The sequence below is a fragment of the Triplophysa dalaica genome, chromosome 12 (genome assembly GCF_015846415.1).
Source record: "Triplophysa dalaica isolate WHDGS20190420 chromosome 12, ASM1584641v1, whole genome shotgun sequence".
Classification (NCBI taxonomy): Eukaryota; Metazoa; Chordata; class Actinopteri; order Cypriniformes; family Nemacheilidae; genus Triplophysa; species Triplophysa dalaica.
Window position 1 is genome coordinate 9,709,497 of NC_079553.1, and position 16,231 is coordinate 9,725,727.

The window sequence follows — 16,231 nt, forward strand, 5'->3', positions numbered from 1 at the left end:
TGTATTGTTTATTTGTGACATTAGCAAGAGAATGTAAACCTAAATTCCCATATTTCAGCATGACTGAGAGTGAGTTTGCTGCCCGGTGTCGATGCAACATGACCGCAGAGTGCAGATTAGAGACATGTAAAGGAACTTCGTTTCAGCGTGCTCTTTAAACCACGTGACGCAGAGCGGAAACTCTCTGTGCTCTCTCAAAATGTCCGCGGCCGATGAAAACACGTTGCCCCAAGAGGATGATGAGTTTGAAGAGATGGAGGCGAGTGGAAGCGATGAGGATAATATGGAGGGAGAGGGGCCGAACGTGGGATCTGAGAGTAAGGTTTATATTCCCGGACTGCAGCCGCTTCAGCCGGGAGAAGAGCTCGAGATGGACCACTCAGCTTACCGCATGTACCACGAGTGCCAGACAGGTCAGTGTGGCTAAACGTGCCCCATCACTGTAAGCATAAACATTATTGTGATCGATTATTTGGTCATGTATGCAGGTGGTCAACATCTAGCTGCTGTTGTCACCAACAAACAAGTTTCAAAAGTGTTTTTGGTAGGGCATGGTGCCATTTTAAAACTATACAGAGTACGTAACGTTACCGTAGTTTTCTATTTAAGTGTCATGCAAATACTATGGTATATTTATCACTGTCATTTTCCTGCAGGTTCCCCATGTCTGAGTTTTGATGTGGTGCGTGATGGTGAAGGAGATGGCTTGGAGCAGTTTCCTCTCTCTATGGTCCTGTGTGCTGGTACCCAAGCAGATACTGCATTAAGTAACAGGTAAACTGAACATATTGTTACTTTTTCCAACTCATTTCCAGTAGAATACAGAAGTTTCGTACCAAGATTTGTGATGTTTGACTTCCAGCAAAAACCAGTCGATGACAAAGTATTCTCTGTATACAGACTTATTGTAATGCGAATGCACAATCTTTATGGAACTGGCAAAGAAAAAGAAGCGAATGAAAGCAGTGATGAAGAAAGTGATGAAGAGGATGAGGACCGTAAACCACAGTTAGAGCTGGCCATGATGCCACACTATGGTGGGATAAACAGAATCAGAGTAAGTGAAGTTGTAAATATCCATTAGAAATGTTTTAAACCGGCCGTAACACACAGGGATTATCTCATACTAATCTTGAGTACCTATAGAGTAGTAATGTATACTTCGTATCTTCGAAGAGTATTTAGTTTGATCACATTTCTAAAAGATAGATACAGCTTTACAATTGTTTCCGAAAACATACAGCACGTGCGGGGGGGGGGCATTGATAGGCTGAACCAAAGCAAGTGCGCACCCCTTGTCAACAAAACACAGACATCAATTTCACTCACCGCATGTGGTTCATGTCTGGCATCTTTTAACACTGGGACGGCTCCATATATCAGTTTCAAACGATCCAGCGTTATATCCACACACATATATATATATATATTATATATATATATATATATATATAAAACATTCTTCACCCAAATGCAGTGAACAAACAAACACCTGAACTTCACAACCGTATGCTATCTCTCTCCTGCTTACAAGTGAAACTGATGTCTGCGCATGCTCCTTCTTCTGCTCTCATGTGTCCGCGTGCTTTTCCAGGAGAATTTTCCAATAGGGGACTAAGGAAAGTTGTTGCGAAACAGTTTTTTATTTTCTATAAAAACTTTCCGAAACCTGTACGATCGTTGGGGGAGTGTATCGAGCACAGAAATACTACACAATACGCCCAACTTGTTTTTTAACAAGTTGACCCTGTTAAGCATGAGAAGACAGCACCTTTAATATTATAAAGAAGTCAGAATGCTTGACACATTGTTGCAGGGCCGCTTTAAGAGGTCTTTTCCAGCAGCATGTATAAATCAAATAAATATAATTAAATCCAGTAGTTTCTTTTTCTAATCCTTAATTGTGATTTAATCCAGCTAGTAACTAAAATTATTTTGTTATGGAACTATACAAGTTCTGATATGAGTATCTTTTAAATACAAAACCTATTTTTATCAGGTCACCAAGCGAGGAGAACAGACATTGGCCGCCGTGTGGTCAGAAAAAGGGCAGGTAGAGATCTTTGACCTTCGATCTCAGTTGGAAGCAGTGCACAGTTCCTCAGCGATGTCTTCCTTCATCAAGCAGCAAAAAGAAGCCAAACCTCTTTTCAGTTTTTCTGGTCACATGACAGAAGGATTTGCTGTTGATTGGTCACCGAAGGTTCCAGGTGAGTGATACAATGGGTGACCCTTTCCTACTTAAGTCAACATACAGAACAGGGTTTTACTACTTTCCGACTACTTAGGGGTAGTAGTATTTTTTGATGTCTTTTTTTAATCATAATTGTTTGCTCTAGGTCGACTGGTAAGCGGCGATTGCAAGAAGAACATTCACGTTTGGGAGCCACAGGAGGGTGGGGCTAGCTGGAAGATTGATCAAAGACCCTTTAGCTCACACACCAAGTCTGTTGAAGACCTACAGTGGTCACCTACTGAAGCTACAGTATGTGAATAAAAAAAAGATGATATTAATAAATCGATTTAATTGTCCTGTTATTTACATAAATGGAGGAAATTGTTACCTTAGTGCTTTTCACCCCCAAGGTTTTCGCATCCTGCTCAGTGGATCAGTCCATTCGCATTTGGGACATAAGGGCACCACCTAATTCAAGGCTTTCAGCCAATGAGGCTCATTCTTCAGACATCAATGTTATCAGTTGGAACCCAACCGAACCTTTCCTGTTGTCTGGAGGGGATGATGGCCTCCTGAAAGTTTGGGATTTAAGGCAATTTCAGGTGAGCGTGAACAAGAAGAAACAAATACGAATGTTATTTTACAATATCTCAGTTTTTTAATCTGCTCGTACGCTTAATCTTTTTTGTTTTATTGCTCTCAGTCCGGACGTCCAGTGGCCAGTTTTAAGCAGCACAGTGGACCTGTGACCTCAGTGGAGTGGAGCCCTATTGACTCCAGTGTGTTTGCTGCCTCTGGAGCTGATGATGTCGTTAGCCAATGGGACCTCTCAGTGGAGTCATGTGACGTGGGAGAACAGGCTGAGGACTTGAAACAGCTTCCACCACAGCTGCTGTTCCTCCACCAGGGTCAGAAAGAAGTGAAGGAACTCCACTGGCACCCACAGATTCCTGGAGTTCTCATTTCCACTGCATTATCAGGATTCAATGTCTTCCGAACTATCTCTGTATAATGTTTATATAGTTACAGGGTAAGAGCGAGATTGGACAATTGTTCGTTTCAAACAAATTTAAAATATGTGCATCCATGTGATTTTTAATGTACATTGGTGGATGCATGGAATGTCCAGGTATGTTTGACTCATGTATATATTTTTTTGCCTCCCCTTTCTAGACCTTCTGCAAGTTATTTCTTGAGAAATAATGTGTGTAATAAATTCTAAATTTGTTCCCATTACAGGTCCATAAAACTCCTGTATCATTGTCTGTTGTGTGTTTATAAGTCCCAATACTGAAGAGTAATTTGCACGTTTTGTTTTGCAGTAAAGAAAAAAGTTAAATATACCTTCCGATATCTAATGAGAATAGTGAATCTCGAGTAAGAGTAAACATTGAAATATCAAAATGATTCCCTTCAGTGCTTAAAGTATGCCAAACTTGCAAAGAACTGTGTTAACGGAATACAAAATACCAAATATTGTTTAATGAAAATTTTATTTTATATTTGTATATTATTTTATATTATACAAACTTGTATGTTCAGATCTCTTTTATAGGGCATTTTAAACGGAACTGATTGTCTTTAGTTCTATAATCTTTAAAAAATGCATTTGGTTTGTGAGCTAGTGTTAAATAAACCAACCAGATATGCTAGTTGTTTTTTATTCACAGTTTAATTTTGTTGACTTATTCAGCTTACCATTTTTGTAGTGTTAACTGTATTCAAACCAATAAGGTAATTGCCCTCCACAAATATGAAAAAGTTTTCATCAAAACTCCCAAGAGATAAATCCAGCGTTTGCTAATGCATAAGCAACCATACACCTGCACTCAATGTTTTATCACTGCAAGGTACATAATACAAATACAAAACCTATAGGGGAAAACAGCTTTGTGTAAGGCACTGTATAGACATAATATATAAAATAATTTATAACTTTGGATTTAAAAGTATACAAATTTAAAGCATCATACATATGGTGTAAAATTGATAAAAAAAATGTTAATAACCAAGATTTGGCAAGTGGCAAATCATGAATCATGCCTATAGTGTAAACTGAAGGTTTTTGGTTATTTATAAAGTGGAAAGCCCCAACTTTTTGTTTTACAACACAGAAATATACACAAGTGTGCTCGTCAAGTGATTTCATGGGGTGCTTAACTGCAGGCACTTATTCTCTGCTGAGATTAAAGCTATGTCCAGTTATGTGTAAAGGGTAAAGTGTCTTATTACCAAGCTAGGATTTAGACATATTGATCAATTGAAGCCTTTAAAAACTGACACATGTCCGTTCATCCATAAAAGCTACCATTGTAAATCATAAACTTTGAAAGTCTGGAAAATAAAAATTCCATCCAGTCCAGTTATCATCTCATGCAGATTTCATCAACTCTCTTTTTTTGAGAATTGTTCATATGCTATGACCCATCCATAATGCCACATGTCCCATGATACCAATGATCCTATTTCTCTTTGGTCCGCAAGTCTCACACGATGTCGCCTTATAGGCCAATCTCATCATCAAACTCATCCTCAAAAGTGTATCCTTGTCCTCCGTTGGCATTCTCCTCTTCTGAATCTGTTTCTGGAAAATGTTGGTCTTCTCTCCTCCTGTCCAACGGTGAGATTTCGTCATATTCTGAGCTAACTGATGACGAGGGACTGGAAGTGTTGTCCACCCCCTGATTACTCATCTCCAGTTGTCCTGGGTTTTTGTTTGGGTCACCCATTCTCTCGCTGACCTCCTGCATCCCTTTGTTTGGCCTCAAGAGCATTTCTTCTTCTCCTTCAACACCTAGCCCTTCAATTACATCCTGTCGACCAATGATCTCGTCTCGTTTATCACTGAACCGCACTTTGGGCCTGAGCCCCTTTGATTTGACTCCATTCATCTCATTTTGTTGCTCATCTCTTTGGCTCACCTCTTTGGTCATACTTTCCATTACCTTCCTCTCATTCAACTCGTTTGCAGCGTTCCTTGGTGAGATACTCACATCCATTGTACTCTTGTTGGGACTAAACACCTCTTCATTGTCTTTGCTCCCCGTCCAATCAGAACCCACTGCGAGTCCATCCATCACCCCCAGTACATCTCCTAAAAAAGATGGCCCTAAATCCAGGTCAAGATCAAAGGAGGAAACTGAATCTGCATGACGCAGCTCATTTGAATAGCTCTCTTCTGCATATCCACTTTTAACATCATTGTTCATCTGAATATCTGTGGTCTCTACTGTGGGTGAAGCGACTGCTGAAACAGAGCTTGGATTAGGATTAGAAGGGCCATGGCTGGAAAGGAAAGAGGTGTCACCAAAAGCGTCTCCACCACGACCAATGTGCATGGTGTGACGGAAATCACCCAGTGGGGCGGAGATCATTGTAGGGTCCAGGCGGGGGGTTCGAGATGATTTGTGGAGAGGCATGGCAGCAACTGAGAAAGAATGGCAGTTAAAAAAAATCTTTAAAAATGAAAAGTGTGATGTGTTCAGACTTATGCAAAGAACATATATTTTCCTATAATAACTGTCAATAAAATTAATCATTATATACATATCTGAAAATATATGGAATAGTACATTTTTATTTCAATATTACAATATATTGAATAATAAGGAATTGCCATGTTTCATGTATTGAAATTATAAGGACTTTGTTCCATTATATGGAAATTTCTTGTTTAATATATTGATTTTTACTTTCCAGTTTATTATTCCTATTTTTTTCTTAACAAAATGCAGAGGGTTTCAGACGCTTATGTGAACGATGGGATGAACTCAATTTCTTACTCTCACGCTCATCTTTGGCCATTTAAAGTATTAATTATCAGGTATGATTATTATCACAACAGCAGGTTACGCATTCGACGCGCCAAAAGAGCTCAGATTGCGTAAGAATTGCGTAAAAGTGCAGTTGCAGACGCCAATGCCAAGCTCAGACTTGTATGTGAAAGCGTGTTTAAAAGCATTCTTCCCTGAGGCCCGTGAGAAATCTCAGAGGAACATGATGATCGTGTCGCCTTCTTACATCTTTATGGAAATGTTTTGGTAATAATTTGAGGATCAAGCTGTTAGATTCATCAATGGTCCGAAGTTAAGCAAAAACAATTCAAAGGGAAAAGTGCAGGGATCGAGGATCAACAGATTCGTACACCCCCACTTGAGCTAATAATGATATCGGTGAACATGTTTTTATTATGAGCTAGTTCATATTTTAAAAGGTATTATAAAAAACGATTATATATAAACATTAAGCTACTCTATGGGGCTCGAGCAACATCGCCACTTTTTTTCAACAACTGCAACAGCTGGAATTATCTCCGACTTCCCCTAAATTTGTTTATTAAGGTTTTAAAATGTAAAATCATGGGGTTATTTTAATTAACATATATATGTAACACAAAACTTAATCTTAAAACGTTTATACACGTTCGGTTTAACCATAGGGACAAAAAAATTGCCGAAAACCTTACCAGTGCTAATCCTAAAAAGAAGACCTTCCTTTTTGTCCAGGAATGGTTGTCCTGTCCAGTAAAGCTGTAACAGTACAACAATAATAGTTTTACAACATAGTACAGTTCAATATGTCAGTTACATTGAGTGTAACTGCAAAAGTTGAACGCCCCACTATTTTTCCGAAGTTAATAAATAGGTTTGTTTTTAAAACGAGGGAAAACTTACTTTTATCCGCGCGTGCTCGTCAATGGGCTTGTACCTGTTTGTTTCTCTTTTAACCCAAAGTTTCTTTTATTGCCTTCACTTTCGTTCTTTTGCTGACTTTTCTAGCGTCGTGTTCTCTCCAATATTCTTTTTTCCTTTTGGGATGGGCAAGGAAGTGACGTGACTTGGGAGCGCTTTTGCTCCAACTGCGAGTGAGAACTGACGCGACTGCTGTCCTCATTATTTTCCTTTAGAACGAGATTTATTCAGACTATCTGCTATTTAGAGACATTTTTTATATTCTTGGACTCTCAAACCACCCGAAGTGTGAAAGGGAATGAACTGAAATTTAGGGGAACACATCAGCATAGGTCTATTAGAGTAATAATCTCCCAAAATGGGGGCCATGAACCCAGAAGTAGGACATTTTAAAATAAAACTCTTCGTATAATTGTTATTAATCTTCATAGAATTGATTGCAACATTATGCGTGCAACATTCTTTGTATTGATTGCCTTACACAATAACATAACACAATAATTATTGAAAACACTTGTGGAATCCCATTTTTCAAGATGTCAAAGCTTGTTTTGAACCAGATAAAAAGAAATAAATGAAAAAGTCGAAATTCTTTTGGTAGAAAGTTCAGTTTCAATTTTTAGAGCATATGGGTATCTGAATGTTAACTAAAGTCGAATAAAGAGAGCGATCTTTAAAGTTCTCAGTGCTTTATATTTCCTGGCTGAGAAGAGAATTCAAGGATACTGCAGCTGAGCCATGAATCACAAAACATCACACTTCCTCTTTTTCAGCACAGTGCTGTCCTACTAAAGCCTCCATACAATACCAAACAATGAGTAAAGGATGAGAGTGTTGCCAGTGAATGATGTCATTCAACCCATAGATCTGAAGTGAGTGGCTTATTGAATCACCTGAATCAAAATGAGACAAAACACATATTGTCTTTATTGTGTAAAACATCTGCATGCAACATTAACTGTTATTACAAGTGAACTCAAGTTTCCTACATTTCAAAAGTAATACATAGCCGGTGGATATAATGGCTTAAGTGTTGTGCTGAATAAACTAACAAAAACATGTAAAGCCATGAAACCTTAAAGTAAACTAGGCCCCTCCAACCCAATATAGATCTGATTTAGTATTTTGAACGTGACTTAAATATCAACATACATAATAACACAATATGAAATAATTTACAAACATACATAAATTCAGAAAAGGGCTCAAATATAACATATTTTTGTACATGTTGCCATCTAGTGATGTACTGTGGGTATGAGCTTTTCTTAAAATCTGTTGGCGGAAATTAACCACCAACTAATTTAATACATTAAGTAAATTCAATCTTTCTTTAAAATAAACAATTCAATCTTTTTAGTTACTCTTATTTATAAGCAACCTTTACAACTTTATTCAATAGTTGACCTAATTCAACTTTTATTTTGAAAACCCAGTGACACAGACAGTACGTCTGTAGCTGTTATGTGCTGCTGCTGATTGTGTTTGTTGGAGGATGTCTGACATCGCAGAATCTCCCACAGAAAATCAAAAAGATGAACCTTCTATACAGCACAATGTCACTGAGCATGCGGGATCACCGGATGAGAAGAAAAAGAGTATGCTTTAGCGTTTTTATACAGTAGAAGATACACATTTTTACATTTTTAAATGCTGCTTATGTTTTCAGCTGGCTACTTCCGCAATTTCACAGAGATTGACAGCTGTGCGAGCCAATGAGGTTGCGGTTTGTATGTACACAGCCAATGGCAGACAGGAATGTGCTTCCTTGCCTGTAAGAGTTGTGGCTGCGCTAACTAATCTTTAAACGAAGATAGTTGATAGAAATGGATGGCTTAGCGATATTTTATTCATTCAAAGTTGTATATAATTATTGTGTTGGATCAACATTAGCTTATGCGTTGAATGTTCAGATATATAGTCCTCAAAACTAAAGCTAGCTTTAGGACAAACTTCCTGGGGATTTTGAAAGCTGCCACTGCACATATAGGGGTGAAATCAGGTGAAATGGGATTGACAAATCCGACAAAGTTACAGTAAATTATAGTCAGTACACAATTGTTTGTTTGTTGCATAATGCATTTTCCTTTTCATAGAAACGTGGGTCATGATTTGATATTACCCATATCAAGCTATTCTGTAATTATTTTTGTGACATCTTTGAAAAGGCCTGTAAATGTTTTATACCCTTATATGGAAGTTTTTACTAATGCAATCTGGAACATTTTCAATTATTAGAAACAATGGAATAATAATTAAGAAGTGATCCATCAAGATTTTTTATAAATGTTTCTAAATTATTATCCTTTTTTTATCTTATGTCGACCAGTTGACATACTGTTAAAGGCTGTCGGTGACGCACCCATCATGAAGACCAAGAAATGGGCTGTGGAGAGAGGGAGAACAGTACAGTCCCTTGCTCAGTTCATCTCACGCTTCCTCAAGCTGGAGCCTAGTGAACAACTGGTACAACATTCACCCCCATCATGGCCACTTATTTCAATTAAGAGGAATACAAACAAATTTCTGTAATAATTTGGGAGACCTGCATGCATGAACCATATGAAAACATATTAAAGTACAATTGTTCATTTTGAGATATTGTTTCAGGATGTGTATTATGATCTATTATCACTTTAACAGATTGCTATTTTTTAAACTAGGTGTATAGTTTGCTTACACCTATTACCTTTTATCTTCCATCAGTTCATTTACGTCAATCAGTCATTTTCTCCGTCACCAGACCAAGAAGTTGGTGTGCTTTTTGAGGTATGCTACTTGAGATGTTTTTTTCTTCAAATTTCTAAAATAATCTTCCAGAATTATTATTCACAATGCTGAAAGTGACTTGTATTTTCTTATTCCATGTGTTGCAGTGTTTTGGAAGTGATGGGAAACTAGTTCTCCATTACTGCAAGTCCCAGGCCTGGGGATGATCTTATTTCTCTTTATCTCAAATCTCCCACTGTCTTTCTTATGTGAACACCTAACACATTCAGTATCAAAACAAACCCATTTACACATCATCATTGTTTTAATAATTTATTGATTTTCCTGTGTTATTTGTTGTAAATAATAAAGTGTAAATAATGTTTGAAACATTGTGTTATCTCTTGTGAATTTTAAAGCTGAGAGGAAATTTATGGAATTCATACAGACAGATTTGGAAGCTTATGATAAAATAATCTACAGAGTGTGGGACATTCTGTGATTTTCTGTAGTATACAGTAGATTACTTTTAGCCTGGGGATGGGTGAATAGATCACGTGATATGGGGTTGGGAATGTACAAGGGTGTGAAGAACAGGTGGAATGCAGTGATGTAAAAGAAAAAAGATATAGACAGGGCGAATAGATGGATTGAACAGGGATTATGAGTGCTTTGGTTAGACTGTGGCACCAATTGCCAGGAAAGGCAGGAAAAGGAGGAGATTGGTGCAGGATTGTACCAAAAAGGGGGAAAATCTAAAATAAGAACGTAAGGATAAGGAGGAACGCTGCCTGCTTCCAAAGAGGCAAGGACATGTAAAGATACAAAAAAAGGAAATGAAATGAATAGATTCAAATAGGAAGAAACTGACAATGTACATGATGTAGGAATACCGAACAGCTCAGGTAAAATTAAGCTTTTTATTCTTATTTTTTTTTTGTTGAACTTCTTTAAAATCTGGGATTGTTGCGAAGATGCAGACATAAATTTATTAATGTAAAATAATTAATGTAGTGTGCAAATTTATTGCCTTTGACATCATGATGCATTTTTTGGTGGAGGTACTGTTATTTTCTTATCAATCCTTAGCAAGAAATGACCGTTGAGTCTATAAATGACTAATGATCTATGAATACAATAGCACAGATTTACCGTTTGCACGGTTAAAAATTATCGTAGGTATAAATATTTTGAAGATAGACATAGTACAGTGCATAGCCTATAGGTAATTTTTACATTTTCTTCATTGCGGGAATCCTTAAAAGAGAAAAAAAACACAGGGACACCTACAAAACCCAAACAGATTAAAACAGATTATTAGAGGATTACAAGTAAAGTTAGATTTAATGCAGGAGCTCAACTAATAGTTTCATCACGTAACTTCAAATGTAATCCTTTGAATTCCCTCTCTCTCGTTTTTTCATTTTTAATCCCATTCATTGGTACGCATGGGTGGATGATGCATCAGTCAATAAAATGGAATAATTCTATATAATTTATACATCATACATATATATTATTTAAATGATACCTTTACAACGTAATCATTATATTTTTTTATAAACAGGTAAAAAAAAGACCTTTTATTAGAAAATATGTAATGGGATTTATCTGAAGCGTCTGATTCATGAGTAGAATATGACTTTATTTAAAAAATATAGTCGTTTATATAATTTATCAAACAAATATTTTCAAATAACAATGAAATTAGGACTAATAAATATTAATAAAACAATAAAGTACTTACTACAATTTTAGTAGTAGCAAGCAGCATTAATACAGTACTCCAGAGGTGTTTATGAGTATGAGTCTAATCTGTCTTCCCCATTTCTTAATGTTGCTTTAGAAAACGTGTGCCAAGGACATAGTTTAAATGTACAGTTTAAGCCTGTGACATATGCCCTTCTTTCCTTTCTAACCAAAGTTCCTCCCTCATGTGACCCTGTCCTTAAATCCACATCTTCATTTAGCGTGCCATCTGCCACCGGAATCTTTATAATTCATTTCTGCTTAATATCCTCAATGTCATTCTTATCCGATTGGATTGTTTGCGCTTGGTCATATATATCCCTATTTGCCCTTCTGAAAAAGCTCTACTTTCATCTTCAAACTGACATTCTTCAACTGGTCAACACTTCTACTCCTCTGCTCTTCCTCTGGTTAGCATGTTGGACAACATGTCCAGACGTTCTCGCTCCATGCTTTCTCTTTTCCTGACCTCCCTCGCTCTGGCATTATCTGTGCTGGCTTTCTGCACATCATACTGGTGTGAGGGAACGCACAAGGTGGTCAAACCTCTCTGTCTTTCACCTGTCAAGATGAAGAACTGCGGCCAGAACAACAGCGAGCCCTACACTACAGGTTTGACACACGTTACATGTTTCTTCTGTTGTGTCAGTGTCATTGTTGGAAATAAGATCTCGTCTCTGGAATAACATTTTCTTTGGAAAGTTTTCCAAAAGGAGTGGGGAAAGTGGAAGAACATTCATTTTGTATTTATTATTATAATTTTATATTAAGTTTTGATAGCTGTTAGTTTTATATGTATTAGCCTTTAAATACAGGACAAACTGATTTATTGTTGTTAATACAAATATTTGTATACTATATATGAAGATTTCAGATGCCAATAAATCCTTAACATTTCTATCAGCCTCCATATGTATCGGTATTATGATTTCACTTTAATAGCAATGAATACGTCTTTAATTTTTCCAGTAAAGTGGAATTACTTTAATATAAGCATTAGAGCCTGGTAAAAATAATAATTTTACTAAGAAAAATATCAGACAGCACTTCAGATCTTCTTATTAACATGTATCATTTTGCTGTTTCTGTAATAAGCCCCCTGAGCCTGTTTATGACCGTAAATTGTGTTACTATGAGTTATTAAGTGCTTTGTCATTTCTCACCTTTGTTAAAATTACTGTAATGCATTGCCTTACCTGGTTATTGATTTACAATAGAAGCACAATATGTTGCTTTCACATTGTCAAACATAACACTGCAATAACACATTCCACATTAGTCTTACCCATTCTGTCCTAATAGTCTGCAATATCATCCATTTATTTTATTCATTGTTAAGCTATAAGCAAGTGTTCTCTGTTCTTCCCAGATAGTCCCACCCCAGACCCTCGGGGTCCATCCAATAGAACAATATCACCAAAGCGAAGGGAGGAACTTGCGAAAATTCGACAGAGGCAGCTGGCTAATGCAGTCCACTACATTTGGGAAACAGGAGAAGACAAGTACACTTTCCGATATTTCCACACAGGATTTTGGGAATCTTGTGAAAAGCATGCTGATGGTAAGAACAAAAAGTGAAAAGGAACAGAACCGGTTCTATGGGTGAGCTGGGGTGCCTCCAGATTTTCTGTTGGCTCCTCCAAAATTTTCCAGTTAACAATTAGAAAAATGACGAAAATATGAAAATTATGCATCAATTTAACATTGTTTTTGCACCACCAAAATATCTGATAACCCCCCAGGCCAACCAGTCTTGTACCGGACCTGTAAAGAAAAAGTTCAATAAAAACTGTCATTTTTTAATCATTCACTGAATGTCCAGAACCCAGGTGTCTTACTTTCATCCATGATGCAGAAAATGAGATGTTAGCATGCTCTCTACTGAACAATAAAAGTAAATGTGTATGTACGTGTATGTATGACCGGGTGACATTAATGAAACAAAATGAAATTTTTCAAAAAACCCTCCTATACTTTTTTACTCACATTTTTCTCATTTCACATTTCACTTGTGTGGAAATCTAAATAGTTGACAGTGCATATGATGAGTACAAGTGTCTCCTGTAGTTGATATGCAACATGCCATACAAAACCCATACATGCATAAGATGCTCTCTCACGTTTTTTCTCACTTTATTCACTTTATGTTGAAGTTTTTTTCTATTAATACATTTTTCCTTCCAAAAGGGACATTGTTTTTGTCTTTAACAATACGTAAATTTACATTTGAGCTAGTCTGTAATCATGCTGATGTATGGAGTGTGTGGAATAGAGGTTCTAGCGAGAAAAATAAAACATCATTAAACATCTTTGACATTGGTGTTCATTCTACTTTACAGGAGAACGTTGCCGCAGGTTCTTAGATCTTACCCCGGGAGAGACTCATGGTGAGAGTGCAGTGTGAGTGTGTGTGTACTCGAACAGATATAAATGGTTTAAACATGGTTTATCTGCACATACAAGCCTTTCTCTATATGTGGTTGTAAAAGCTCATGTATCTTTCTCTATCTGCCGCAGGTGTTTTGTGGTTATCAATGATTGCTGAGTTCTTATACATCAGTTTATTGGGGATGGGGTTTCTACTCATGTGGGTGGAAGTCTTGTGCTCTCATAAAGAAATGCATGCACTCAAAATCAACGCCTTCGCAGCCATTTGCATTGTTCTCTCAGGTGAGGGATGTGTGTGTTTATTTGGTAATAACAGTAGTTATTGGATCAAGGACTAGGTTTATACCGTACTGGATAGACCACAGTCTGTAATCTATATTACTGCAGTAACTGTATTGGGAATTATTATTCAATAGATGGCCGTCTCTTCATTTCTATGTGCCTGGGACAAAATTGGTAATGGTTGGGCTCCCTTTCCCAGGAGCAAAAAGTAGCTTTTGCCATAGAGGACATAAGTGTCCTTCTCTTGCTTTCAAAGCATTGTTTTGATACCAGTTGTTTTATATTTCCTTTTTTCCCTATTCATGTCCCTCAGGATTATTGGGGATGGTGGCTCATATGATGTACACCACTGTATTTCAGCTGACTGTGATTGTGGGACCTAAAGATTGGAGACCTCAGACGTGGGACTATGGCTGGTCATTTGCGTGAGCACATTAGTTTACTCAATATATTATGGCCTGTTTTATGGTGTTACATTTTTCCTTTAAGACGATTCTGGCAATTTCAATATGTGATGGGCCCGTACAAGTGTTCCAAGTTCATTTTCTAAGCATTTTGCAGTTTTAAATAAATATAGTACTTTATATAAGACACCATGAGGATTTTAGTAACAGTTTAATATTTTTTTATATAAGTCACGTCCTGTCCTCTCTTTCTTCTGCATTTTTTCTCTTCTATCCCTTGCCCCTTCGACTTCAAGGCTGGCATGGGTGTCTTTCAGCTGCTGCATGGGTGCTGCAGTTATGACCCTTAATTCTTACACAAAAACAGTCATTGAGCTCCGTCACCGCCAGAGGCTTCGATTGGAGGAGGCACGTGCCACTAGCCACGCCCCCTCCTATGATGAGGTGGTTCCAGGGGGTGGATTATACTCTGTCAGCGGCCTGTTACAGTGCCCAGATGGGATGATAGACCCTATGTGGGAATCAGATGGGAACTTGGGAATGATGGGACAACGGGATGTGCCTACCCTTGTGCTGGTTGGCGGGTGTGGAACAGATGCATGCGAGGACTGCGAGAGAGAGATGGATGAGTTGAAAGAGGCATTGAAGGGAAAAGACTCCCCTTGTTAAAGCAGAGAATGATGTGAATACATTCAATGAGTTAATAAACTGTTTTTGCAAAAAACCTGAGTGAATTTTAGCAAGTGTAGCAAGATTTTTAGGGCATGTTTTATCGACATTCATGTGGCTGAAATCTGGACATGAGAGGAAAGTAGGTGTGAGACAGGTGTTGCCCTCTGTGCATAATCCTGCCATAAGTGGATTTCCAGCGACAGGATTCAGAGAAATTTTATGATGCTTTGAAGATTATGAGACTCGATTGGATTACTGAGAGATAATGTCAGATCCCAAAGCCCCTGTTATTTTCAGGTCTGCAGTACATTTTTTTCTGTTATTTTCTGTTTTTCTCTGCTTTATCTTTTGCCTGTACTCCCAAGCCATATCAATTCATAAAAAAACTCAAATCTTAAACAGTAACTGACAAAGAGAAAAGATGACTGTCATCTCTGTTTTATAATAATACAACTAACAACATAATGTTTTGAAATTTCTAATAACACGATTACGGTCAGTGATTTTGTAAGGATTATATAAGATATACATGCACCATGCTCTATACAGTTTATATTATAGCCTAAACTGCTTTGATTGTGTTTATCTATCAGACATCCTGTATTTTTGACGGAAGGTTCTTATGACTGAAATACAGTAACTGTTGACTTTATCAGATTGGGGTGAACGAGGGACAAAACTGTATTCCAAACATTTTAATAATGCACAATTAGATTAACACAGACAATCGTCTTGGACAGACGATTATATCAGTAATCCTATACTTGGATCATAGGACAGTACAAATGCAGATTTTTTTTAAACAGACACACTTCACTTCACAAGTCTTTATGTGCACAGGCTCAGATTTACCTGTGTGGACGCAGCAGAACTCTGTGTTCAACACTGTCTGGACCAACTCCGCGGTTGGCACACACAAAGATAATCCAGGATTAAGGGTAAATATTGCCACACAAATGTAAAACCTCTCTAGACGGTTAGAGATTAATGTGCAGGCCGTCCTAGTGGTTGTCTTGCCTGTTTACCTTGTCTGAACATGGAACAAATGTATGAACACACAAAATATTGAGAATCATTTTAGATGTTTTTTTGGTTTTATTCCACATCACACAAATTCTCAATGGGAAACAAATAATTTCACTATACAAATGGTCACACAA

At 37.4% G+C, this 16,231-nt stretch overlaps 4 protein-coding genes across 4 annotated transcripts; 3 read left to right on the forward strand and 1 right to left on the reverse strand.

Annotated features, from left to right (window-relative positions):
- Positions 1-180: 180 nt before the first annotated feature.
- grwd1 (glutamate-rich WD repeat containing 1) lies at positions 181-3,839 on the forward strand. Its single transcript, XM_056763181.1, has 7 exons — positions 181-413; positions 657-774; positions 901-1,057; positions 2,000-2,210; positions 2,340-2,485; positions 2,587-2,778; positions 2,880-3,839. Exons 1-7 carry the CDS (start codon positions 200-202, stop codon positions 3,186-3,188), a joined length of 1,347 nt encoding a protein of 448 aa, XP_056619159.1. The 5' UTR covers positions 181-199; the 3' UTR covers positions 3,189-3,839.
- Positions 3,651-7,009, reverse strand: cdc42ep5 (CDC42 effector protein (Rho GTPase binding) 5). Its single transcript, XM_056763182.1, has 3 exons — positions 6,850-7,009; positions 6,642-6,705; positions 3,651-5,603 (listed from the first exon to the last, which is right to left on the reverse strand). Exon 3 carries the CDS (start codon positions 5,593-5,595, stop codon positions 4,678-4,680), a length of 918 nt encoding a protein of 305 aa, XP_056619160.1. The 5' UTR covers positions 5,596-5,603; positions 6,642-6,705; positions 6,850-7,009; the 3' UTR covers positions 3,651-4,677.
- A 1,317-nt stretch (positions 7,010-8,326) lies between these two features.
- atg12 (ATG12 autophagy related 12 homolog (S. cerevisiae)) lies at positions 8,327-9,966 on the forward strand. Its single transcript, XM_056762843.1, has 4 exons — positions 8,327-8,465; positions 9,197-9,333; positions 9,574-9,636; positions 9,744-9,966. The coding sequence occupies exons 1-4, from the start codon at positions 8,363-8,365 to the stop codon at positions 9,801-9,803; spliced, it is 363 nt and encodes a 120-aa protein (XP_056618821.1). The 5' UTR covers positions 8,327-8,362; the 3' UTR covers positions 9,804-9,966.
- Positions 9,967-11,741: 1,775 nt separating this feature from the next.
- si:ch211-149k23.9 (germ cell-specific gene 1-like protein) lies at positions 11,742-15,216 on the forward strand. The gene is made up of 6 exons (XM_056762650.1): positions 11,742-11,937; positions 12,695-12,886; positions 13,665-13,712; positions 13,843-13,995; positions 14,309-14,420; positions 14,696-15,216. Exons 1-6 carry the CDS (start codon positions 11,742-11,744, stop codon positions 15,066-15,068), a joined length of 1,074 nt encoding a protein of 357 aa, XP_056618628.1. The 3' UTR covers positions 15,069-15,216.
- The last annotated feature ends 1,015 nt before the right edge of the window (positions 15,217-16,231 follow it).